A 24,430-nucleotide genomic window follows, 5' to 3' on the forward strand; every position below is an offset into this window, starting at 1 on the left:
AGCAGACAGGGGAGGCTGTGCGTGTGCGTCAGTGGCACCACAGCCAACGCTTTCTTGCAGTCCTCAGTGCGGCAATCGTCCCCTGAGGTGAGAGAGCCGCCGGGTGCGGGCCTGCTTTCACAAGTCACGCAGAAGGAGCTCCTTCTGCGCAGCTCCAGGTTCTTTTGCAAAGCTCATTCCGATGCCTCCCATCAGTCCAGCCTGAACAATGCTAAGGAGTCCCGTGCGCACTTTTGACAAAGCCTTCACCTTTCATGCTTATCTTGAGCGTGCACGTCAGCTCCTTTTTGAAGAAGGAACTCAATCATCTCTTGACAGCGCCTCGTGATCGCAACAGCAAGCGGAGTGTACCCGAACTGAAAGGAGATATAATCTCCTTAGAATAACAGAGAAAAGTCAAGCAAGTGTTGAGAAGAGGAGCCTTACGCAAAATCCAAGCTTACATCATCCTTAGCATCGATATGGGCATTGTGCTCAAGTAACAACTCCACTAGCGACTTGCTAGACATGATGGTAGCCAGGTGAAGGGCAGTGTTGCCGCTGGCACCGTGGAGGTCAGGGTTGGCACCGTGCTCCAGCAGAATAGCTGCGCATTCTTTGTGCCGGTGCTCTACTGCCTGGAAACAAGACACAAAGGCAGAATAACTTCCAGCGTCTACGTTTCTCTCTGTCAGAACTCCCGCATCTTCCCAACACTGGGAAGTACGAGCGTCTGCAAAGATCAGGCAACATATGCCCCATCCCCGCTGACTACAACCTGCCTGTTTCGTAGAATCACAGGATACAATTCTATGCAGACCTATGTAAAGAGTCACGCGAGGTACGTATCGCTCAGCGCGTAATCGATAAGCCCAACGTACAACAGCATAACACATTCCACGTACCTTCATCAGGGGCGACTTCTTATAGTTGTCGCGAGGGTTTAGCTTGCACTTCTGTCCTACCAGAAAGCGAACGACATCTGCATGGCCGTTCGCACAAGCAAGGTGCAGAGGCGTCCTAGGAATTAAAGATATTCAGTTAGCTGTCACAGAGAGACAGCTGAAGACATGGTTTCAGGCTGTGGAACTCGCCACATGGGGCCACAAAGCTCAGCTGCCAAAAGGAAGCCGAAAGCAAGCTTTCTTGTTCAGAGCCGGTGGCAGCAGTTGCACACCCAAAGCCTGGGGCTGTCTAGGAGAAGTCCCCAAGAGGGGACAGTTGAGTCAGGAGGCATTTCCTCAGCTGTGTCACTGAACCTGCCCGAGCAGGCTCTTGTGCCAAGGCCTCCAGCAGGACTGCCCAGCCACCCAGGCCAGCAAAAGGAGACCGCATCTTGGCAGCCTGCAGTCTACGGAGGCTGCATAAGTCTGCGGAGACTGCGCAAGGCCCTGGGTTTTCCCCGGATCAGTCCCGCGCCAGGCGTGCCCAGAGACGCAGGGGATGGGACCTGTAACAGCAAGGGGAAGCCGTGCCCTGCTCAAACAAGCCACTCAGTCTGGCGACAGGAAAGGAGCCGTCTGTGCCTGGCCGAAGGCCTGCTGAGCCGCACACAGGCACCAGGCGGGCAGGGCAGGGCAGGGCAGGGCAGGGCAGGGCAGGGCAGGGCAGGGCGGAGCGGAGCACCCGCCGGCTCCGGTCCCAGCTTGGGCAGGCCTCCGGCAAGGCCAGCGCTGTGGAGCCGGCCCTGCTCCGAGGGCGCTTGCGACCCCGCTGGGCTTTGCCGGCTCTTGCAGCCGGGGTGGGTGGAAGCTTTGCTAGGGGCAGTGCCCGGCCTTTACTGCTTGTTGGCGTCGCGCCCGTTGATGCGGAGTCTCTTCAGCCACCAGCGCCGCTGCAGCTGGGCCAGGTCGCCGTCGGCGGCCGCGCTGTGCAGCCCGCCCCGGCCCCTCTGCCGCTGCTCGGAGGCCCCGGCGGCGCCGGGCGCGGGAGCGCTGCCGGACGGCGGCCGCTGCCGCCCCCTCCTGAAGAGTCCGCGGAGGCTCTGCATGCTGCGGCGGGGACGAGGGCGCGGGCCGGCCCGGCGTGAGCAGCCGCAGCAGGCGGCCGGCGGGCTCTGGCGAGCCCCGGGACGGGAAGGGACGGGGAGAGGGCGGAGAGAGGGCGACAAGAGCCGAGAGGGGAGCCCCGAGCGGCGGCCGCGGCTCGCAGCCCCCGACGCTGCCAGCCCGAGACGCGCTGCCGGTCCCGCCGCGGCGGCGACAGCACTGAGCGGCGGCGGCTGCCGGGGGCGGCTTTCCAGCGGCAGCGGGGGGCGTCACAGAGGGCGCGGCGGGGGCGTCACAGGGTGACAGGCTGGCTGGAGGCTCCGTAAGTGTACGCAGACTGCGGAGTCTACGCTGCCTGCGGCGTCGGGGCGCCCCCGCGGCCGGGGGCTGCGGCAGTCGCCGAAGCGGCCCTCGCCTCGCCCGCTCCGCGTTTGCCCTCAGCGCGTGGCCGCGGAGCCTGGGGCTGCGGGTCCCCAAAAGCGGAGCCGGAGGCGGCCAGCGCCTGGCTCGGGCGGGCGGGGACGTCGGGCGGTCTCTCGCCTGGCTCTCGCCCTCACTCGCAGTGACCCCCCCGTCGAGGCTGGTGTGAACGCGCACCCCGCCGGGACGAGGCGCGCGCGCTGCCGTGGCCACATGTCCTGATACCGGGAATTAACTCTCTGCTAAATATTGCTTGATGTAGGGGAGTAACTGTCTGCATATTGCTTGATTCAGGAGGCTCGCTGTCTGCTGGACAACGCCTAACGATCCTGTTTGCCTTGAAACTCGCTTAAGCTTGTCAGGGACCGGTATTTGTCCAGAAACTGGTATTTGTCGAGGACTGATACGTCCAGCAAAGGACAGGATAACGGGAGCTGCAATGTTGGTCAGAAGTCGTTAAGAAACTGCTGAAATCACCCAGTGAAAGGAGAGCGTGGGTGAATGACTGAAGTTCATCTGGAGGAAGATAAGACCCCAGAAGAAGTGAACGACCACCAGACACAGATCTGAAATGCTTACGCAAGTGTTTTTTAATAACCCCGCCTCGCTCATGCATATGTATGTCTGTATTGTGCAATCCTATGAATATGTATACCTGCACCGTATACATTTTTGGTAAAATGTGCTGTCGGTGTGTGTGCTTTTGGAGGAGCGATCCCCCACGCACCCGGCGCCGAATAAACATGCCTGCTTTATAAGGCTCTCCGAGTTGTAGAGTTTGATCCGCGCGTCAGTCCCCCGGCGTGCTCTCCTGCCAGGCGGCTCAGCTCCTGCGATCCCGAGGAAAACGTGCGTCAGCTCCTCGGCACACAGTGCCAGGTGCGTGTAGCACGTGAGCCCTGCCCAGGCTCATTTGCTTCGTGTTGGCCATGGGCAAAGGCACCTTCTTTACACTGACACCAACACCCGAATTAGCCCGGCTGGGAAATTTCAAGTCGGGACGGTACAAAGCTCTGCAGATGACACCACAGGCGTTCCTGTTCACGGTTTCAGGGAAGGCTCCGACAAGCTTCCTGAGGCAGAGGCTGGCAGCTCTTTCTGAAGGGCTTCAATGGTCTTGGCTTGTTGCCGGACTGTGGCTTCCAGCCTGGCCTTTCCAACTTGGAGCCTGAAAAAGAAGTAGAGGCCTTCTCCCAGAAGTCCACCAGAGCACAAATCTCAGAAGAAGAGTGTGAAAGGACCTCATCTAAGCCAAAAGCATCTTTGAAAATTGTGTAGCATTGTCTCGCTGGGGCGCAAGAAGAGAGTCCTGTTGTTTTCACACAATGGCAGAAAGCGAAGCCTTGCTCCACTGTGTTGGTTCCTTATCGTTGCCTGCGTTCTTCCAGCTCTTGGACACCCGCAGTTCCACAAGGCGAGGTCAGAAGGCCCTGCATGTTCCTGAAAGCAGTTAGCTCCCTCTCCTTATTCTTTGTGGCGTCCTTCAGGGACTCGGCATAACCTGCGCTCCGGATGCGCCCGAGTGCTGAGCTGGAGGCAGCAGTGCCATGTGTGTAGGACAGACAGAACTGGCAGCAGCTGTGGGGGTTGTCAGGATAGCAAGAAAAGAAAATGTTCCCTTGCACTTGATTCCTGTGCTCTGTTCAGCTGTTGCTGCAGAACACAGAGGGTGGCTGGGGCAGTGCTATGCCAAGAAAGTCTCCTGCGTGGAGAAAAGACTCTTGCGCTTCCACCGGCTGCTTCTGGCACTGACACTCGCTCTCTGGGGAGAACCAGTGCCAGACATGCAAACCAAAAATATTGGCGTTTGTTTGGATGTATTGTTCCCTTGTGCCACCTGCTACCAGCTAGAGAAGAGATCCTGAGTCAGACCTTTTGAACTGCTTGTGTGGGAGTTCGGAAGCTACCTAATGCCTAGCAGCTACCTGATGGTGGAGAGGAGGAGGAGCGAGGGCCAGAGCCAGTCTGGTCCTGCCTCATGCTGTCTTGTCACTGGAGCTGTCTCCCCCTGCCCCGCAGCAAAATCAGGGCAAGTGCTGCGCTCAGGAGTCTTTGAGTGGACTGCTGAGCAGCCAGATTTCTTCCGCTTACACATGACCACGGAGCTCGCTGCTGCCTTGGGAATCATAGAATAGTTAGGGTTAGAAGGGACCTGTAAAGGTCCCTTTCTTGGGACTTTGCAGCAGTGTTCCTTGGCAGAGCTCTCCTTCTCAAGTATGCGAAGAATGGGTGCGGTTTACTGTTTGAAGACACCTTTGGTGTCCTCCAAAGGCCGTTTTGGTTTTAGAGCCAGGACATCTGTTAACTCACGAGTGTGAAGGGTGTTTGCCTGGAGAGGAGGTGGAGCATTATGTCAGTCTGGTTTTGCCAAGTGCACTTTGTGTATTTGTGAAAGAGTGTCTTGTCAAAGTTGCAATGCCTAGCTAGCTACCTGCTTGTGTTTGCAGAGGTGGGGTCTGGGCCACGTGGACCTCCATAGCTGTCAGCTTCCACTGCAGCCCAGCCAGACCTGAAGCATGATGGTTCTTCTCCACTTGCAGGTCTCAAACTGCGCTGTGGGAAACAGAAGTCCCAAAAGTATAAAAATGCATCTGAATGTCAGCTTGGCAAGCTCTTAGCGGAAAGCCCAATGAGAGACTAGAACAACTCTGGCGAGTTGACCCTGCAGAGCTATGATACAGCTGGTGTTGCCTGGTGAGCAACCAGTGTCACAGGGGTCCTCTCGCTCTGCCTGAGGCTATGGCATAATTGTTGTCAGTGGTTTACGAAGCTGTCCCTCTTAGTTGCTTGTGGCTTCCCTCATGCTGCCTTCTGCATTGCACTGACAAAAGCATTTCTGCAGCAGCAAAGGGAACTACCTAGGGAAACTGTTTCAGCTGAGGGAGAGAGGGAGACTCATTTCTTTCTGCTGTAGCCCTCATTTCCAGAGTGGTGGCACTGCATGGCTTGGCCCAGCCACCCAGAGGGTGGCACACCAATGCCTCTAGGGCACTTTCTCAGCAGCTTTCCTGAAGGTGTGCAGAAGAGATGAGGACCTGCTGGCTGGGGAGTTCGAGAAGTCCCCAAAGGCTCTTTCCTCATGACCTGGGCTTGGAAATCAAGATTTGCCTGGCTAACTCTATGGCCATTCTTCACTGGCGGCAACACACATCACAAGATGACTTGGTGTCCGAGAAGGCTGTTGCCATCCTTGTGCCTGGAGACGCTGGATACAGTCTGCAGTTGTTTTGTCTGTTGCATGTAGCCCAAGGAAGACTACGGTTACAGCTCAGGTCAGACACGCGCATTAGAGCGGGCAGGACGTCTAGCCCAATAAAACAGTGCCTGCAGCGTGAAACTTCCGTGTCACTGGAGATATTTGGGCCTTGAAAGCACAGCATCCTTGAGGCTGGAAGGGACCTCATCTCATCCATCTAGTCTGTCCACGCCCTGCTCCAAGCAGAGTCAGCCAGGGCAGGTGGTGCAGGGCCACGTCCAGTTTGGAGCATCTCCAGGCATGGAGACTCCACAACCTCTCTGTGGCACAAATAAGCCACCAGCAGGCTGAGCCAGGGTGTCCAGCCCCACCCCAGGCCCCTGGGCCTCCAGCCCATAGGCCCAAGATGCTCACTGAGGCATAGGCAGAAGCCTCCAGGCCCTGCCTGAGCTCTGTCATGGCGTCGCTGGCTCCAGCTCTGTCTCAGCTGTGCCTGTGCCTGGCCGCGGACCACGCTGGTGTGTTGGATATCTGGAGAATCAAGGACACTTAGCGAACAATCCAGACCAAAAGGAGTTGTTATGTTTGTGAGCAGCAGGCTTCAAGGACATCGCGGAGGCCGTCTGTGAGAAAGTGATGAAGCAACCTTGAAAGGAGGAGGAAAGGCTGGTGTACGTGACTGAAAGCAGAACGTGAAGCAGGATGCAGGTGGAGAGGACCGTGCGCATGAACAAAGAGACTTAACGAATCATATTTTAGCTAAGAGCGCGTGCATGATCTAGTTAGCCAATTAGTAAAGAGCTTGTGCATGATAGGGAATTAGAAGGGCTATATTAACCGGGATGTATCAACAATAAAGCGGCATTTCCTTGATCATATTGGTCGTGTGCAGTGTCCGTGACTTCCGCGTCAACACTGGTGCAGGCCCCAGCCCGCAGGCTGTCTTCCCGGCCTGCCCTTGGCCTCCCCGCGGCCTTGCTTGGCCATCACTGGGCTGTGTCTGACCCTGCTTGCCACCCGTGGGTCTGAACCCCAGCCCGGCCTGGCCTGAATTCCTGGCTTGCCCGCAGAGCTGCTGCCTCTGCAGGCACTTGTTTGTCCCTCTGGGCTGTCTGCTGCCCTGGCTGCCCGCCCTGGCCCAACCCTGCTCCCCTCTCTCGGATAGGCCGAGGCTGGGCCCTGCCCTGCTGCCATGGGAGCCCCTTTGGCTCCCCGTCCCCGAGGGAGCAGCACAGCACCCTGCTTCCTGGCACCGCTCTCCCACCACCCTCAGAAAAGAAAAGGTTTTTCCTTAGGTTGAGGAGGGATTCCGCCTGCTCCAGCTTGTGCCCACTCCTTCACACCCTTCCCCTTGGCGAGCTCCAAATCCATCGGATCTCTGTGCGATCTGCAAAGCTTCCCTGGCTACCAGAAGCTCACCCAGCACCTTCTGCCCTGAGCACCAGGAGGATTGCTCTGAAAAGGCAGCAAGAGTCTGGTAACTGATGATTACCAGTAGCTCAGTGCTAGTCCCTGCTCTGAGCACAATCATGGTTCAAGCCTCTGCAGAGGAAAAGGACACAGACGCGTGCTCCCTCTCGGAGACGTCTGCAGGACTGATTTTCATTCAGAGCGAGGGCAGAGAGGGACGTGCCAAGGGCCTGCATGGGAAGAGAGCCTGAACGAGCCTTCAAAAGCAGGACTCTCCTCATCCAAACCCGCTAGGCCTGAAGCGCTGCAATTGGGCAGCAGAACTAAGACACGTACTAGATGACACAGTTCATTAAATACCAAGCTGCAACAGAACACTTGGAATTAGATGCAGGGCAGTGGTTGCACAAGGTGGAAGGCAAAGGTTTCCAGGCTTCATTCATCTTCCCGTGAGCACTCTGTTTTCGGGCACTGGCACTTCCTCTGCTCCAGCAGCTTCTCCTCACCAACTGCATTGGAGGTTCAGCTGCGACTGGGGAAGGGCAGGAAAAGAGAAGGCTGTGTGTTAGCTTTACAGCAGGCTGGGCCAAAGGCAGCACTGGAAAGTGGATCCTGAAAGTACAGCACTAATGCACAGACCCAAATAACGAGAACCAGTCACTCATACATGTCAACAACAAAGTTCCAGCCCATGGGCAACAGACACACCTGGAAGATTGTGTTACACAGAGATACGGATCAGCTTCTTGCGGTTTTTGCCTTATTCCTTGTCCAGCTCTTTCTCCCGTATCTCTTTTAGACAGCTCTATTTGGCTGTGACCCACCATGCTAGTCTCATGCCATTGACCTTAGTAGCCCTGCTGGGACTCCTGGCCCATGTCTTTTATTCATCATGCTAACTACATCTGTGTCCATCAACATCATCATCTACTACTGCTACATCAACAGCAGGAGCATCAGGAGAAGCCAATCAATTGCAACATACAGCCAACAGATAATGAGCAACATGGAGAAAAAGTATAGGGGAAGAATCATACAGGTTCCAGCAGAGAAAAATAATCACCTCAGCTCCACCAAACAACCCAGAGCTCACCTTTCTTCTTAGTTTACCAACTTTGTTGGCCACCTCAGAACAGCTCTTTCTTCACCTCTGCCCTGGAAACTGAGCTGAGGCTCTCTCTTTCTCCCAGCATACTTCATCAGAATTGTCTGATATCTCTCCAGAAGCCTCTTCAGCCTGCATGGCAAATTAGTAAGGAAAGCATGAAGCAAAGCAAGTTGGCCTTTCTCACGTACTCTTATGTAAGCAGCACAGTCACGGCCTGCTTCATCTGTAAGGTGCTCGACAGGCCAGGAATTACTGAGAAGAGCCAGCCCTCCAGCATCACTTGGAGGGCCCAAAGTCTACCTGGATGGAGGAAGAAAAGACTCGCTTCCCTCCCAGGGGAACTGCAGGCAGTCTGCATTTGCAAGGCCTTTTGAAGCTTTTTAAAACCATAGGCTCATGCACAGGAGCACTGTGCAAGATCGAATGCGGGGCTTGAATTTGCTCACAGACCGTTACGTACGTGCTTTTACATCAGAGTTCAGTAAAGCTTGACTTCTACTCAACGTGACATTTCTTTAAAGCACTAAAAAGCCATGCCTGCTATGTTCTTCCTCCAGCACAGTGTTCCTTCTCCGCATTTCGTCCAGAAGTGCTTCTGACTGGCATTTCAACTTGACCGCCTGCTTCACTTTCTTGCTTTCACTCTGACATTTTCAAAATAGAAAAGATACATCACACGAGGAGCACAGGAACAGGATCCTTATGCAGAAGGTGCAGACAGTGTTCTCCACAAAGAAGGTAACACGACTCTCCCAAGTCCAGTCTCCTCTTGGAACTCTCAACCACAGATCTGCAACTGAAGGTACCAAATCCCTGGTACTGCATGACTGTCTGAAGTGCTGCCTGAGGTCTCAACCTCACAACTGGTCTAAAGCAGACAATACTTAAGCCGGTGCATTATTGTCAACCCCCTAACAAAGACGGCATGAAGTAGGATTTGTGATAGCATAATGGGACAACTCTCAAAGCCGGAAAGCTGGGGAATGGGCCAGCAGGACTTTCAGAGCAGCCTCTACTCAGTAGAACAGAGGAACTGACCTCTCCTAGGCTTTTCAGGAAAACCTCATCTTACAAATTCCTCACAGGATTATGGAGCTAGGCTCTGTAGCTCATGAAGAGGGAAGGCTCCGACAAGCTTCCTGAGGCAGAGGCTGGCAGCTCTTTCTGAAGGGCTTCAATGGTCTTGGCTTGTTGCCGGGCTGTGGCTTCCAGCCTGGCCTTTCCAACTTGGAGCCTGAAAAGGAAGTACAGGACTTATGACGGAAGTCCACCAGAGCACAAATCCCAAAAGAGGAATGTGAAAGGACCTCATCTAAGCCAAAAGCATCTTTGAAAATTGTGTAGTATTGTCTCGCTGGGGCGCAAGAAGAGAGTCCTGTTGTTTTCACACAATGGCAGAAAGCGAAGCCTTGCTCCACTGTGTTGGTTCCTTATCGTTGCCTGCGTTCTTCCAGCTCTTGGACACCCGCAGTTCCACAAGGCGAGGTCAGAAGGCCCTGCATGTTCCTGGAAGTGGTTAGCTCCCTCTCCTTATTCTTTGTGGTGTCCTTCAGGGACTCGGCATAACACTCAGTCCAGATACGCCGTTCTTTCAATTCCTGCCGCTGTCAGACCGCAACAAGAATCCTCAGTAGCCAGCTTAGCTTTGATAAAAAGGAGTGGACTGCTTTGACTTTCACGTCAACTGCCAAAAGCCATGTTACTTCTTGACCTTCTACACAGGGGCCCCTGTCCTACATCTACATTGATTTCCTACAGTGCTTCCTAAATGCTGCCCCAACACTCCTTGTCCTCCTCTCTCAAGGGCTCCAAACACTTTGCAGCCCCTTGTTGGCTACTCCAACCCAGTTAGAAGCTCCTTCTGCTCCTGAAGTGACTTTTCAACTCCATAACAATGATGATGTCATGAGGGAATACAAGAAAGCACCGCCACAGCACTCCAGTATGCCTACTCTTTCTCCATCAGCACACACTCTGCTTCGCCAAACCCCAGAGAAGCAAATACATGTGCTCCATGAAACTTGAGAAGCAGCTCTCTGAAAGGAATACACACACCCTTGTCCATTTAAGGACAGAGCCACTTCACGGTTAGTGGCCTTTCTAATCGTAGGCGCCGCGCTTCTAAAACAAGGCGAGTCGCTTACATGTTTCTCAAGCTACTCCTGTTGCAAAGGTGCCCAGGGTACTAAGGCCACCTTAGCGCAGCCCTCCGCTGTTGCTTCCAGCGGTGCAAACAGCCAGGCACCAAAGGCAGCGGTGCTGTTCCCTCCCAGCCCCCTCATCACAGCTAGGCGTGTGCTGAACCAGCCTGGGTTACACCAGACCCCCAGGAATGGATCAGTTCCCCACTCTGGTTTGCTCCCAGAAAGGCCGGGGCCCCTGCCAAGAGCCAAGAGACGGGCTTTGTCCATACCTTAGCTTTAGACCTGTCCAGTTGCTTCTGCAGCTGCAGTTTCTGTTCCTGCAGGTGGCTGCTGTAGCGCTTCTTAGCTTTGAGTGAAGCTTCTGCCAGGGAGTTCTTTCTGAAAGCGTTGGTAAGCTCCTGCTGCAGCTGCCTGACCCACGTCTAAAGAAATGGTATTCCCTGAGCACGGAGAGATCAGTAAGAAGATGACAACGTGAGGGATGCTTTAACTCATGGGATGATGTCACTAGATCGGTCTTCAGGGTGGCCTGGAGGCTGAGGGAGGTGGTTCTCCCCTTCTACTCTGCTGTCATGAGACCCCACCTAGAGTACTGCATCCAGCTCTGGGGTGGCCTGCAGAGCTGCTCTTCAAAAGGCATATTTGCTCCATTTTTAAAATATTCATATCGCTCCTGTGTTGGGCAAGGCTTTGGATTAAAATACAGCAGATGTGTCACCGATGTGTCACCGAAGAGTTTTCTCTCTTTATGCAGCTCTTCTGCTTCACAACGCGAACAAGAGGAGGTCCAAAATACACTTCAGGTCCAGAATCACTAAAGTCCTCCTAGCAGCACTTGAAAATGAACTCAGTACGAAGAAAAGCTCTCTGTACAGAGATCAGCCTTTAACAGTCACCTGTCTGTAGCCTCGACAATCTGCCTGAGTTGAAGCATCCTTCTTTAGCTGAAGCTCTTCTCTGCCCGGTGCAGAAATCTGAGCGAACAAGAACAGAGAAAGACCGAGAGGGAGGAAAGGAATCCCCAGCAACACGACAGCATCACAGCGCATTTCAGCACTGGGGCTACAGAAGCGTTACTTCTGCATTACCTGTGGAAGAGAAAGTAACTCATTCTCAGAAGAGGAGTCAAAATCTTCCTCTTGCAGAGCTTCTGCTTCTGGCAAGACACACAAAGAAGAGGTACGAAGCGTGCCTCTTTCACTCTGCTTTTCCCTATCGGCTTCACTCCAGAGAAGCTTACAGAAGCTTACACTTAGTCCCAATAGGAAATTACCATTGCCACATTCCTCTGCAATGGACTGCATACAGGGCTATCAGGGCCACTGTGTTAGGCGTCTCTATTGAGCAGGGCTTTCAAAATGGGCCAAGGTACACCTGCCCAAGATAGAGAGGTAGAGGAGTAGACAGATGGAGCAAAATGTCTAGGCTGTATGCCCCATGGGCAACTGCTTGACACTGACTGGATGTGGAGAAGAGACCTATGTGCTGGCCAAGGAGGCCAACAGCATCCTGGCTTGTATGAGGAATAGTCTGGGCAGCAGGGCTAGGGAAGTGATTGTCCCTTTGGACTCGGCACTTGGGAGGCCACACCTTGAACACTGGGTTTAGTTTTGGGCCCCTCACTGCAAGAGGTGGTGGCGAGGTGGGCGTCGCTCTCTTTGCCCAAGAGGGATTTGATAGCAGCACAGGAAATGGCCTCAAGTTGGGCCAGGGGAGGTTTAGCTGGGATCTTAGGAAAGCCTTCATTGCTGGAAGGCTTATGGAGCACTGGAACAGGCTGGCCAGGGAAGTGGTTGAGTCACCGTCCCCGGAGGTGTTCAGAAGATGCATAGATGTGGTACTTAGGGACACGGTTTAGGGGTGGGCATGGCAGTGTAACATTTGCGGTTGGACTCAATGATCTTCAGGGACTTTTCCCACCACAATGATTCTGGTTCTAGGATTCTACCTCAGAATCAAAAGAGGAGTCCTCATCTTCCTCTTGTTCTGCTCCCGCCGCTGGCAAGGCACCTACAAAAGAGGAAAGAAGCGCGATGCTGCTCTGAGTGCTTATTTCACTCTGCTTTTCCCTGTCCGCTTCAGTCCAGAGAAGCTTACAAAGGTAACCATTAGTCCACCAGGAAATTACCATTGCTGGGCTCCTCTGCAACTGGCTCCCAGCGGGCTCCATAGTGGACTGCATCAGGAAGCACCATGGTTGTTGGCCCAGTTTTTGGACCTTCAGCATCCGACTGTGTAGATTAAAAGACATGCGTAAAAACTGCCACAGACTCATCCCGAACCCACTTCCACTTGCAAAGCTCTTGCTTCAGCCAACACCCATAACGTTGTATCAGGTGACGGAACGAAGGAGAACGGCAAACAGAAGCAGCGTGTTAGGCATCTCTGTGGAGCAGGGCTTTCAAAAGGAACTGAAGAACACCTGCCCAAGAGACAGAGAGGAAGTAGACAGAGGGAGCAAAGCGTCTAGGCTGTATACCCCATGGGCAACCGCTTGACACGGACTGGATGTGGAGAAGAGACCTATGTGGAGGAAAAACAGCAATCCTCACAGCGCCAGCCTGGTAGGATTTCAGAGGATCATAACTGGTGGGAAGCTTTACTGCTTCAATCCTGTACTACAAGTCCAGCTCAAAGGACAGCTGGTAGGAGAGCCGAGTCATTAGCTTGACCTCCTTCATCCCAGTCCAAACTGAGGAGCTTGCCTGCAGCAGCAGCATGGCAAGGTCCCAGTTTGGAGCATGTGGCGGAGGCAGCAGTAGAGAGAAATGAGACCAAAAGCAAGGGAGGCCAGGGAGACCCCAGGGAGTCCTTCTTAGATAGGGAAGAGTGGCTGCAAAGCTGCCTGGTGGAAAGGGATGTGGGGGTGTTGTTTGACGGGTGCCTGAATATGAGGCGGCAGTGTGGCCAGCTGGCCAAGGAGGCCGACAGCATCCTGGCTTGTATGAGAAACAGTGTGGGCAGCGGGGCTAGCGAAGTGATTGTCCCTTTGGACTCGGCACTTGGGAGGCCACACCTTGAACACTGGCTTTAGTTTTGGGCCCCTCACTCGAAGAAAGACATTGCGGTGCTGTAGTTTGTGTACAGAAGTGCAAGGAAGGTGGTGAAGGGTCTGGAGGACAAGTCCTGTGAGCAGCGCTGCAGGGAAGTAGGGTTGTTTAGTCAGGAGAAAGGGAGGCCGAGGGGAGACCTTCTCGCTCTACAACTACCTGACCGGAAGTGGTAGTGAAGTTGGCATCGCTCTCTTTGCCCAAGAGGGATGTGACAGCAGCATAGGAAATGGCCTCAAGTTGGACCAGGGGAGGTTTAGCTGGGATCTTAGGAAAACTTTATTTGCTGGAAGGCTTATGGAGCACTGGAACAGGCTGGCCAGGGAAGTGGTTGAATCATCATCTCCGGAGGTGTTCAGAAGATGCGTGGATGTGGTGCTTAGGGACACGGTTTAGGGGTGGGCATGGTAGAGTAAGGTTTACGATTGGACTCGATGATCTTCAGGGACTTTTCCCACCACAGTGATTCTGGTTCTATGACTCTTCCTCGAAATCAAAAGAAGAGTCCTCATTTTCCTCTTGTTCTGCTTTCACTGCTGGCAAGGCACCTACAAAGGACGTCAGAAGCTTTTCACTCTGCTTTTCCCTGTCCACTTCAGTCTAGAGAAGGTTCTTCTAGACTTCTAGACTTAGACTTAGACACTTTCTTCGAGACTTCGACACTTCTACACTTCACTACTCTTCACTTCATTCAACAGAATACACATTCGCCGGAACACACATCCACGGAACCGACATCGAGACGGCCAACACCGGCCGGATCGTTCCCCCATCAAGCGAACTGGACTGTCAGGACGCCGCAGCTCTGTGGCGGTAGCTATTACAACTGAAACTCTTTTCCCTCTTTCCTTCCTTTCTCTCCTTTCTCTTCCATTTGCAAACTTCTTATCGGGTTAATAAAGTTACCCGGCACTTGACTCCGTTTTGAGTCTTAATTCTGTTCTCGAGAATACGAACAAAACCACGCTCCGGTGTGTGAGAGGTCGGTCCAGCCGCCCCTAGCCTCCCAGACTCGTCTGAGGTCGGCTAGAACGCAAGGGTGCCTTCCTCTCGTCCGAAATCGGAACGTGACATTATTTAATTGGCGTAGTCGGCAGGATTCTCGGAGAAACAGAAAGTGTCCAGTTGCTTTATTTGAAATTCTAGTGTGTGTGTGTGTGTGTATGACTGAGACCTACGTTGGTACAAAGCGAGTGCAAAGTCCGGATCCGCGGTTCTGTTTGTCTGCGAGGAAAAGAGCCGGAGAAGGACAGTGATAGAATTGGGCAAAAGACAAGCCCCTTTTGTGAAATTTGAAAGGTGTGTCCTCCTGAGAGTGTGGAGGGGGAATTGTGGTAAAAAAAATTGTGGTGCAGCCCTCCCAGGACGAAATAACTCCTCTTTTGTGACATAAGTGCTTTCGTGAGAAATTTGAAAGGTGTGTCCTCCTGAAAGTGTATGTTGGGGGGGAATTGTGGTAAAATTATGGTGTGGCCCCCCCCCTTTTGTGAAATTTGAAAGGTGTGCCCTCCTGGGAGTGTGTGGGGGGGGAATTGTGGTTAAAATTGTGGTGCGGCCCTCTCAGGACGAAATAACCCCTCTTTGGTGAGATGGGTGCTTGCAAATGTGCAAATGTTTGTGATGAGATCCCCGCAGAAGAATTGTGGAGAGAAAATGACTCGTGTGGAGAGGTGGAGTTGAAGTTAGAAGATAAGGGAATCAGGCAAATCTACCCTCAGGGGGACTTGCAAAAAGCAAAAGAAATTGTAGAGAACCCCCCTCACATGTATCCCCTAGTTAAAACTGAATATGTGTATGAGGGAGAAACCGATAACCATCCCCAAGTTGTTACTAAAGAGGTCCCGTTTACAGCAACTGAGTTGGCAAAATTAAGGAAGGATTTTGCAAGGACTTCAAAGGAATCGGACACAGAGGATGTCTGGAGAGTGTCGTTGTTGGGGGGGGTGGAATCTTGTTGTCAGAAAAGGAAGCGGAAGGATATTGGTGTCCAGGTGTATTTTTAACTACCGGCAATTATCGGGCCCCATGGTCTTTGACACAGAGGGCAGCATATTGGGCTGGGGGGCTGAACCCTTTGGAGAGGGGAGACCCCCTAGCCATCATGGGCACAGTGGGTCAACTGGTGGAGAGTGTGCAGAAGGCTGCTTGTTTGCAAATGATGTATGATAGAGAGCTCAAACCTAACCAGGGCTCTCCAATGATGATGCCTGTGGATCCCGAACAGATGACTCCTCTAATCTGAGGACTTCCTGATTCCCTGAAACCCATTGGGATCCAGCTACAGGGGAAGATACAAAGTACCCCTGTGGCAGACAGACTTACCGGTGCTCTGGAGGGAACAGTGACCCCTGATCATAGAAGGACAGGGAGGAAAGTGTGGACATGGGGAGAAGTAGCCCAAGAACTCATAAATTTTGGGAGGACATACGGTCCTGTTGGTGGATTCGGGCAAAAAACTGAAACCAGAGCTGCAAGAGCCACAGAAAAAGGTGAAGGCTGGCCAGCACTGGTCAAGAGAAGTCACGATTTTAAGTCGGTCTGACTTACTGATCCTGGGAGAGGGAGACCCCTCGGCCGTCAGGAATGGCAGCAACCGGGACTCCAGACAGGTATTCCCCGAGATGTAATGGATGGGCTTCCAACACAGAAATTAGAGAAACTTGTACAAACAGGATCGGGGCAAAAAGTCAATTTTGGAACAACCCCTAGTGCCCCACCATGGATAGACCTTGGGGAAGAAACTGATGCAGAAAAGAGGGTGATGGGAAACTAGTTCCTCCGTTCCCCGAAGGTGGGGGGGGAAACGGAGGGTGGATGTTTATAAAACAACTCACCTTAAATGTGAAAGGGGATTTGTTGATTACAGTGGCTGTAGGGCCACAGAAAAAAAACAGTAACCTTTTTAATTGACACAGGAGCACAAATCACCGCACTGATGCAGAGTGAGGTGGAGCAATGTGGAATTTTGACTTTGTCGAAAAAACTTCTTCCTTCTAAACAAGCAGAAACAGCCCCCCCCGCCCCCCGCCTTGTATTATACTGTGCCTAATTCAATTAATCCAAAGCGTGGTGACTCGCATGCAAGCGGCCACTGTGACTTCACCTGATGGGGTTAAACATATCAGGTTTGTACGGCAAACCAAACACGTAACTGTTAGAATCATATAACTTTGAAGGCAAACCTGGAAACCTACCTAAAACTTTTTTTTTAGGAAAATATTGGGACTCACAGGGTGGGAAAAATATTATTGATATTTAAATCTATGGTTTTGATGATTACTATAGTCATGGTTAATCTATTAATCTTTATTTGTGTTATATGTATGATTTTGAATAGGTTATTTGACATCATTGGATCTGTGAACATCATATCCACAAATTGCTATATGTGACCTGGATTAAGGTATGTTACCTTGGGGTGGTCGATATTAAAAATGAAGAAACCCCTCAACGTATCATACAACAATATAAACCCATTTTGTGGCCATACGTATATTATAAGCATAACTAAGTCCCTTCACCCCCCCTTCCCTCTTCTTTTTTTTCCCCCTTCAACCTTGGTGAGCGATGCTGAGCCACAGGGTGGTGATAGAGACTGAAAAGGTTACTTAATGTCTCAACATCGCTAGACGATGGAAAGATATGAGATTTTGTTTGGTTGGGGTTTTTTTTTGTTTGTTTTCTTTTGGTTTGTGGTTTTTTTTTTTCTTTTTGGAACCACCATGGGTCCACGGGGTGATATAAAATTGACAGCAAATTTATAGTGTCATTGTTTATTGACTGTGCTCTGAGTTGGAGGCAGGGAAATCCATTTTCCTGCTGTGTATCCAGACCCCCGTTCCGGTGGGCCAGAATTCCACAGCCACAAGCTCCACGAGGACTTGGTCGCCAGCCTCACCAAAAAGCAAAAACTGAACTGTTTTGCCAAAGAAAAGAAATGGTTGCAGAAGTGAACAAAATGCTTAACATTTTGATGGTGCTTTATCTTGAGGCATTTATGATGTTGTGCATTGCTATAGTTTTGGTGGTTTATCTTTGTTTATCTTATGATTGTCCTTGTAAACAATTACTTGCTTCTTCTGATCCCCCAGAGCCATAAGCCTCAAACTTGGCCTGGGACAAATTTTTAGTTGTAAGATAAATGTTGATATGTTAATGTTCTGGTTTTGTAATTTACTTAGATAAGATATTGTTAATTAAATCGAAGTATCTAGCATTTATATCTCTTTGTACACTAAATGATAAACAATAATGTTCAGAATTGCATATATCTTTTTTTTTTCTTTTATTCTTCTTCTCTTTTTTATTATTTTCTTTCTCCTTTCCTCTATCATTTATGCCACCATGGAACTCCGTCTCTGAGGCAACAATGTTGAGCCACGGGGTGGTGTAAAAGACTGTGTCAAACATTTGTCTCAACATTGTTGAAACAGCAAACCACCACCCGAGCAATGGCTTCCCGTTATTTCGCAAGGCAACTCCTGTTGTCTTGCAAAACGTGAATGGAGAGCTGGTTCCGAGAAATCTAGCCCTATCCCCCCAACCCACCCCCCCCCTCGTAACCCCCCTCCCACCGCCCGCATGTGTATCGCCCGGTAATGCGCATGTGTTGTTTGACGGGTGCCTGAATATAGGCAGCAGTGTGGCCAGCTGGCCAAGGAGGCCAACAGCATCCTGGCTTGTATGAGAAACAGTGTGGGCAGCGGGGCTAGGGAAGTGATTGTCCCTTTGGACTCGGCACTTGGGAGGCCACACCTTGAACACTGCGTTTAGTTTTGGGCCCCTCACTGCAAGAGGTGGTGGTGAGGTGGGCGTCGCTCTCTTTGCCCAAGAGGGATGTGATAGCAGCATAGGAAATGGCCTCAAGATGGGCCAGGGGAGGTTTAGCTGGGTTCTTAGGAAAGCTTTCATTGCTGGAAGGCTTATGGAGCACTGGAACAGGCTGGCCAGGGAAGTGGTTGAGTCACCGTCCCCGGAGGTGTTCAGAAGATGCATAGATGTGGTACTTAGGGACACGGTTTAGGGGTGGGCATGGCAGTGTAACATTTGTGGTTAGACTCAATGATCTTCAGGGACTTTTCCCACCACAATGATTCTGGGTCTAGGATTCTACCTCAGAATCAAAAGAGGAATCCTCATCTTCCTCTTGTTCTGTTCCCGCCGCTGGCAAGTCACCTACGAAAGAGGAAAGAAACGCGATGCTGCTGTGAGTGCTTATTTCACTCTGCTTTTTGCTGTCCACTTCAGTCTAGAGAAGCTTACAAAGGTAACCATTAGTCCATCAGGAAATTACCATTGCCGGGCTCCTCTGCAACTGGCTCCCAGCGGGCTCCGTGGTGGACATCCGCTGTAACCATGACAATGGTTGGCCGAATACTTGGACCTTCATCATCTGACTGTGTAAATTAAGACAGGCGTGAAAACCAGCACAGCATGGCAAGGTCCCGGTTCGGAGCGTGCGGAGGAAGCTGAAGCAGAGGGAAATGAGACCAAAAGCAAGGGAGGCCAGTGGGGCCCCACTGCCTTCCCTTCAGAGAAGGTACCTCATAATCAGAAGGGGAATCAAACTGTTCCTCCTGCTGTGCTCCTGCTGCTGGCAAGACTCCTAGAGAGGGTGTAAGAAGCACGTTGCTGCTGTTAGCTGCTATTTCAATCTGCCTTTCCACATCTCTCCACCCCTGCATTCCAGTCAGCGTTTACGCGTTCTCCTGCAGGCCACAGTGCATTGTCGTCATCACCTCCTTCATGGTGAAGGATCCTACCTGCTGTGGCCAGTGCAGGTGCGCCCAAGGGAAATTCAGCAGGCTTCCCAGAGCAAGAGCTGTCAAGTACTGCTGCGCCTTCTGTGCCTCCCGCAGAACAATCTCCCGTCCTTTTGCAGCGCCCATATTCTTCCAGTTGCTTTGCAGTGCTATATACAGAAGGGAAGGAAATGCATTCTGTAAAAACACACCCCCCCACACACTTTCATCCACGCTCTACTGAAAGAGCAACAGGCATTCGTGAGACATCCTACACATATTCCTAGCCATCTGCAGAGAGTTACACCTCCTCTCCATTTCCAGGGCCAGGAAGCTTAAAAAATCCCCCGGCAGACAGACATCTAAGAACAAGGCTTCTACCTCAGCAGGACGCTATCCTAACGCTGCAGCAACACTTCGTCACCTTTCAAGCCAGGGTGATGTCTCCTCAAACCCAGTCCTGACTTTGAACGGGTTTGGAAATTCCCATGGTTGGTGTGAGGACCTGAGAGGTTACAGACCTCCTAGGTGGGATATCAAGAGCCCAACAAAGACTGCGGTTGCATTCCAGGCACTGCAGGGGTTCAGTACATTGCATAGGTGTTATCTTCTAACAACCCTGGCAGAGGGTCAGTTGGGGATCTGGAGAGAGACCACTTTCAGGTTTGCCTCGTAAGCAGAACTACAAACAAAACAAAAAAACCCCAAACAAACAAGAAAAGAAAATTTAAAAACCGTGCGCCTGACCAAGGCTGCTGTGCAAAGTGGTGCATTAGCACAAGACTGGTACTGTGCCAGAAGCCTGGAGGGAAGGAATGACCATCTTGTTTTGCTACAGCAACCCTCAAACATGCTTGAACTCAGAGGATATCATTTAGATCCCCTCTGAAACAAAAGGCAGGTAGTTGCGAGTCAGTTTGGTGGAGTGAAGCTTGGCAGCACACTTGGGAGAATTCTCAGGGAGAACTGTGGGGGAAAGTTTTCCTGAACCTACAAATCCACTCTTGACAGGGAAAGAGATGCATCAGAAGATGTCACTGAGCCCGGCTTCAACAAAGGTCTCAACACTTCATTCAACCCTGCTGATGGCACCAAAAAGGGCCCTACATCAGCACGGACACTCTGACAATGCAGCTGCTCTAACGAGGATGTCAACCACTTACTCAGCATATGGAGATACTGTGGCATAATTCGTAACTGTGCAACCAAACACGTCTTTCTGAGAAGGATCAGCACCATGCCGAAGAAGTAGTCGTATGATATTCATATCCCCAACAACAGCAGCAAGCATGAGAATGGTCCTAAAGCATCCAAGAGATGATAGGAAATACATCAGCTTCTGCAGACATTGCACTGCCATTACTTCAACCCCTCTTTGCTTCCCAAACAACTCGTTTCCCCTCTCCTAGAGCTGGAGTGAAAGCACAGCCAAACACACGGAAGCATCAGAGAATTCAGGATGCTGGGACCGCAGGAGGTCTCCAGGCCAACCACCTGCCCAGAGCAGACAGGGGAGTCTGTGCATGTGCGTCGGCGGCACCACAGCCAACGCTTTCTTGCAGTCCTCAGTGCGGCAATCGTCCCCTGAGGTGAGAGAGCCGCCGGGTGCGGGCCTGCTTTCACAAGTCACGCAGAAGGAGCTCCTTCTGCGCAGCTCCAGGTTCTTTTGCAAAGCTCATTCCGATGCCTCCCATCAGTCCAGCCTGAACAATGCTAAGGAGTCCCGTGCGCACTTTTGACAAAGCCTTCACCTTTCATGCTTATCTTGAGCGTGCACGTCAGCTCCTTTTTGAAGAAGCAACTCAATCATCTCGTGACAGCGCCTCGTGATCGCAACAGCAAGCGGAGTGTACCCGAACTGAAAGAGATATAATCTCCTTAGAATAACAGAGAAAAGTCAAGCAAGTGTTGAGAAGAGGAGCCTTACGCAAAATCCAAGCTTACATCATCCTTAGCATCGATATGGGCATTGTGCTCAAGTAACAGCTCCACTAGCGACTTGCTAGACATGATGGTAGCCAGGTGAAGGGCAGTGTTGCCGCTGGCACAGTGGAGGTCAGGGTTGGCACCGTGCTCCAGCAGAATAGCTGCGCATTCTTTGTGCCGGTGCTCTACTGCCTGGAAACAAGACACAAAGGCAGAATAACTTCCAACGTCTACGTTTCTCTCTGTCAGAACTCCCGCATCTTCCCAACACTGGGAAGTACGAGCGTCTGCAAAGATCAGGCAACATATGCCCCATCCCCGCTGACTACAACCTGCCTGTTTCGTAGAATCACAGGATACAATTCTATGCAGACCTATGTAAAGAGTCACGCGAGGTATGTATCGCTCAGCGCGTAATCGATAAGCCCAACGTACAACAGCATAACACATTCCACGTACCTTCATCAGGGGCGACTTCTTATAGTTGTCGCGAGGGTTTAGCTTGCACTTCTGTCCTACCAGAAAGCGAACGACATCTGCATGGCCGTTCGCACAAGCAAGGTGCAGAGGCGTCCTAGGAATTAAAGATATTCAGTTAGCTGTCACAGAGAGACAGCTGAAGACATGGTTTCAGGCTGTGGAACTCGCCACATGGGGCCACAAAGCTCAGCTGCCAAAAGGAAGCCGAAAGCAAGCTTTCTTGTTCAGAGCCGGTGGCAGCAGTTGCACACCCAAAGCCTGGGGCTGTCTAGGAGAAGTCCCCAAGAGGGGACAGTTGAGTCAGGAGGCATTTCCTCAGCTGTGTCACTGAACCTGCCCAAGCAGGCTCTTGTGCCAAGGCCTCCAGCAGGACTGCCCAGCCACCCAGGCCAGCAAAAGGAGACCGCGTCTTGGCAGCCTGCAGTCTACGGAGGCTGCGTAAGTCTGCGGAGACTGCGCAAGGCCCTGGGTTTTCCCCGGATCAGTCCCGCGCCAGGCGTGCCCAGAGACGCAGGGGATGGGACTTGTAACAGCAAGGGGAAGCCGTGCCCTGCTCAAACAAGCCACTCCGTCTGGCGACAGGAAAGGAGCCGTCTGTGCCTGGCCGAAGGCCTGCTGAGCCGCACACAAGATTCACTACAGGCACCAGGCGGGCAGGGCAGGGCAGGGCAGGGCAGGGCAGGGCAGGGCAGGGCAGGGCAGGGCGGAGCGGAGCACCCGCCGGCTCCGGTCCCAGCTTGGGCAGGCCTCCGGCAAGGCCAGCGCTGTGGAGCCGGCCCTGCTCCGAGGGCGCTTGCGACCCCGCTGGGCTTTGCCGGCTCTTGCAGCCGGGGTGGGTGGAAGCTTTGCTAGGGGCAGTGCCCGGCCCTTACTGCTTGTTGGCGTCGCGCCCGTTGATGCGGAGTCTCTTCAGCCACCAGCGCCGCTGCAGCTGGGCCAGGTCGCCGTCGGCGGCCGCGCTGTGCAGCCCGCCCCGGCCCCTCTGCCGCTGCTCGGAGGCCCCGGCGGCGCCGGGCGCGGGAGCGCTGCCGGACGGCGGCCGCTGCCGCCCCCTCCTGAAGAGTCCGCGGAGGCTCTGCATGCTGCGGCGGGGACGAGGGCGCGGGCCGGCCCGGCGTGAGCAGCCGCAGCAGGCGGCCGGCGGGCTCTGGCGAGCCCCGGGACGGGAAGGGACGGGGAGAGGGCGGAGAGAGGGCGACAAGAGCCGAGAGGGGAGCCCCGAGCGGCGGCCGCGGCTCGCAGCCCCCGACGCTGCCGGCCCGAGACGCGCTGCCGGTCCCGCCGCGGCGGCGACAGCACTGAGCGGCGGCGGCTGCCGGGGGCGGCTTTCCAGCGGCAGCGGGGGGCGTCACAGAGGGCGCGGCGGGGGCGTCACAGGGTGACAGGCTGGCTGGAGGCTCCGTAAGTGTACGCAGACTGCGGAGTCTACGCTGCCTGCGGCGTCGGGGCGCCCCCGCGGCCGGGGGCTGCGGCAGTCGCCGAAGCGGCCCTCGCCTCGCCCGCTCCGCGTTTGCCCTTAGCGCGTGGCCGCGGAGCCTGGGGCTGCGGGTCCCCAAAAGCGGAGCCGGAGGCGGCCAGCGCCTGGCTCGGGCGGGCGGGGACGTCGGGCGGTCTCTCGCCTGGCTCTCGCCCTCACTCGCAGTGACCCCCCCGTCGGGGCTGGTGTGAACGCGCACCCCGCCGGGACGAGGCGCGCGCGCTGCCGTGGCCACATGTCCTGATACCGGGAATTAACTCTCTGCTAAATATTGCTTGATGTAGGGGAGTAACTGTCTGCATATTGCTTGATTCAGGAGGCTCGCTGTCTGCTGGACAACGCCTAACGATCCTGTTTGCCTTGAAACTCGCTTAAGCTTGTCAGGGACCGGTATTTGTCCAGAAACTGGTATTTGTCGAGGACTGATACGTCCAGCAAAGGACAGGATAACGGGAGCTGCAATGTTGGTCAGAAGTCGTTAAGAAACTGCTGAAATCACCCAGTGAAAGGAGAGCGTGGGTGAATGACTGAAGTTCATCTGGAGGAAGAAGTGAACGACCACCAGACACAGATCTGAAATGCTTACGCAAGTGTTTTTGAATAACCCCGCCTCGCTCATGCATATGTATGTCTGTATTGTGCAATCCTATGAATATGTATACCTGCACCGTATACATTTTTGGTAAAATGTGCTGTCGGTGTGTGTGCTTTTGGAGGAGCGATCCCCCACGCACCCGGCGCCGAATAAACATGCCTGCTTTATAAGGCTCTCCGAGTTGTAGAGTTTGATCCGCGCGTCAGTCCCCCGGCGTGCTCTCCTGCCAGGCGGCTCAGCTCCTGCGATCCCGAGGAAAACGTGCGTCAGCTCCTCGGCACACAGTGCCAGGTGCGTGTAGCACGTGAGCCCTGCCCAGGCTCATTTGCTTCGTGTTGGCCATGGGCAAAGGCACCTTCTTTACACTGACACCAACACCCGAATTAGCCCGGCTGGGAAATTTCAAGTCGGGACGGTACAAAGCTCTGCAGATGACACCACAGGCGTTCCTGTTCACGGTTTCAGGGAAGGCTCCGACAAGCTTCCTGAGGCAGAGGCTGGCAGCTCTTTCTGAAGGGCTTCAATGGTTTTGGCTTGTTGCCGGACTGTGGCTTCCAGCCTGGCCTTTCCAACTTGGAGCCTGAAAAAGAAGTAGAGGCCTTCTCCCAGAAGTCCACCAGAGCACAAATCTCAGAAGAAGAGTGTGAAAGGACCTCATCTAAGCCAAAAGCATCTTTGAAAATTGTGTAGCATTGTCTCGCTGGGGCGCAAGAAGAGAGTCCTGTTGTTTTCACACAATGGCAGAAAGCGAAGCCTTGCTCCACTGTGTTGGTTCCTTATCGTTGCCTGCGTTCTTCCAGCTCTTGGACACCCGCAGTTCCACAAGGCGAGGTCAGAAGGCCCTGCATGTTCCTGGAAGCGGTTAGCTCCCTCTCCTTATTCTTTGTGGCGTCCTTCAGGGACTCGGCATAACCCG

At 53.2% G+C, this 24,430-nt stretch overlaps 1 protein-coding gene across 1 annotated transcript; it reads right to left on the reverse strand.

Moving 5' to 3' along the window:
* Positions 1–3,428: 3,428 nt before the first annotated feature.
* On the reverse strand, positions 3,429–22,523 carry LOC147602048 (uncharacterized). Its single transcript, XM_086743467.1, has 10 exons — positions 22,315–22,523; positions 21,422–21,536; positions 20,981–21,154; positions 20,788–20,894; positions 20,200–20,337; positions 11,334–11,469; positions 11,142–11,219; positions 10,515–10,667; positions 9,538–9,705; positions 3,429–3,557 (listed from the first exon to the last, which is right to left on the reverse strand). Exons 1-10 carry the CDS (start codon positions 22,521–22,523, stop codon positions 3,429–3,431), a joined length of 1,407 nt encoding a protein of 468 aa, XP_086599593.1.
* Between the last annotated feature and the right edge of the window lie 1,907 nt (positions 22,524–24,430).

Source organism: Chlamydotis macqueenii, chromosome 1 (genome assembly GCF_036417535.1).
Source record: "Chlamydotis macqueenii isolate bChlMac1 chromosome 1, bChlMac1.mat, whole genome shotgun sequence".
Lineage (NCBI taxonomy): Eukaryota > Metazoa > Chordata > Aves > Otidiformes > Otididae > Chlamydotis > Chlamydotis macqueenii.